This window comes from Rhizomucor pusillus (genome assembly GCF_041956525.1).
Source record: "Rhizomucor pusillus strain CBS 183.67 unplaced genomic scaffold VTP01scaffold_11, whole genome shotgun sequence".
NCBI classification, from domain to species: domain Eukaryota; kingdom Fungi; phylum Mucoromycota; class Mucoromycetes; order Mucorales; family Lichtheimiaceae; genus Rhizomucor; species Rhizomucor pusillus.
In genome coordinates this window covers 4,472-6,415 of record NW_027192153.1, presented here as the reverse complement: position 1 = coordinate 6,415, position 1,944 = coordinate 4,472, and the positions used below count along the sequence as shown (strand labels likewise).

Below are 1,944 nucleotides of genomic sequence, written 5' to 3'. Positions count from 1 at the left end.
TGACTTTGCGCCGATTCGAATAGAAGTTTTCGCGCTGACCACTAGAACAAGTTTGCGTACGCTGGGGATCAATTTGCACTGCCAAGGTGATATAGTTTGCGTCATATAAACTCTGCAGTTAACCAAGAAAATAGGAATCCCGACAGTTGTTATCATATAAAAAGGTGGGATGACGGGTTTAAAGGAAGCTCATCTTTTGAAAATGAATGACTTATGTGATTACATGGAAGCTGAAAATGCTTCATTAAATGTAAATGATATTACCTCATCTGACGCTGACATGTCTGAGGATGATGAACTAAATGAGTGGGCAGAATTGTCTCGTTCAATGCAGCTACTTTGAGTGAAGGATGGGGGGAAAGTGTTAGTCATGAAAAACATGCCTTTGTGCGTATGTATACATTGGCAGATGCAGGATCTTCCATTGACGACACTGAAGAGGAAGGTTTAGCAGATTTTGTTCATCTTCCGAATACACCACACATACAAGGAGAGTGTGGACAGGCGGCTAAAGCTAGAGCAAGAGGATCATATAGACGATATACTCCGCAGCAAATAGAAAAGCTGTTTGATTTAGTGACTGAACAAGGACGAACGGCAAAGGAGGCAGGGCTGATCACGGGTATAAACGTTCGAACTGCTCAGCATTATATCAAATCATACAATAAAGATGAAGAAAGACGTTTGCCTGGAGTTCAGAGGAAGCCTCGTATTAGATGTTACGGTAAACTGACTGAAGCACAGTCCCAATTTCTTGTAGATTATGTTGACAGGAATCCGACTGCTATCCTGACTGACATAAAGAGAAGCCTGTGTGAGGCATTCGAAGGCTTACTATCTCAGAATCGGCATTGCATAGACATTTAGTCAATAAATGCCGTATAACTTTGAAAAAGTTGGAAAAACTTCCTGCAGCAAGGAATTCTGACCGGGTGATAGCTTTGCGAAAGGAGGAAGTTGGAGAATGGGAAAAGATGCAAGGCTTGGACTTCACGAAGAACTGCGTCTTTATCGATGAAGCTGGTTTCAACTTGCACACTCAAAAGAAATTTTGGTCGTTCTTTGAAAGGCACACCAGCAAAAGGCACTGTGCCAACTGGAAAGGGAGTAACGATTACTATATTAGGTGCCATATCTGAGGCTGGAGTGATAGATATATATTTGAGAAAGCCTCAAGCTGTATCTGTATCAAAAAAGAGAAAGGTTAACGGAAAAGAAGCGAAGACAGTTAATGGTAGGATTGGTACACGAACGGGACACTTCCTGTCTTATATATCAAATGTAATGGACGTGCTGGATAAACGTGATATGAAAGGCCATTATATCGTGATGGACAACGCACCAATATATATTCCAGGGAAAGTTCGCGAGCTGATCGAGAGCAGAGGGTACAAGTGTTTATACTTACCTCCCTACTCTCCGTTTTTAAATCCCATTGAAGAATTTTGGTCAAAGGTAAAAGCAGGTATCAGGAGAAATGCACTGAAAGCTGATGATAAGCTTGCAGATCAAATCTGTGATTCAGTAAATAAAGTGACCAGATCAGACTGTCAAGCCTGGATTGAACATGCGATATCTTTCTTTCCTCGATGTAAGAACGAAGAAAGAAATCTCTAAAGCAAAATTTACTGTAAATAACGCCTAATGTCATTGAGCTGTATCATACATGTATATTGAGACTCAGTCCGGTGTTTTCATTCTGTAATGAACAAGGGAAACTATCCAAATAACTGGATTGATGGAGTGAGGCTGAGCGTGTATCGCAGTTTTACTGTATGACAAAGGAATACAGATGCAACAGAAGCTAAGACACCAGGTAAGACTAGATCAAGTTCAAAACGTATACCTTATACAATTGCTGAAGTCATTCATTCGACTGTTGCCTCATATGCTAATCATAGTTTTTTTTAATAAGGAAACACCCAGATACTGTCATCCGTCCAG

The 1,944-nt window shown here is 40.6% G+C and overlaps 1 protein-coding gene across 1 annotated transcript; it reads left to right on the top strand.

Annotated features, from left to right (window-relative positions):
• Positions 1-1,284: 1,284 nt before the first annotated feature.
• VTP01DRAFT_1464 (uncharacterized protein) lies at positions 1,285-1,528 on the top strand (the record flags this gene model as incomplete). Its single annotated transcript, XM_069379817.1, has 2 exons — positions 1,285-1,455; positions 1,508-1,528. The coding sequence occupies 2 exons, from the start codon at positions 1,285-1,287 to the stop codon at positions 1,526-1,528; spliced, it is 192 nt and encodes a 63-aa protein (XP_069237888.1).
• Positions 1,529-1,944: the final 416 nt, after the last annotated feature.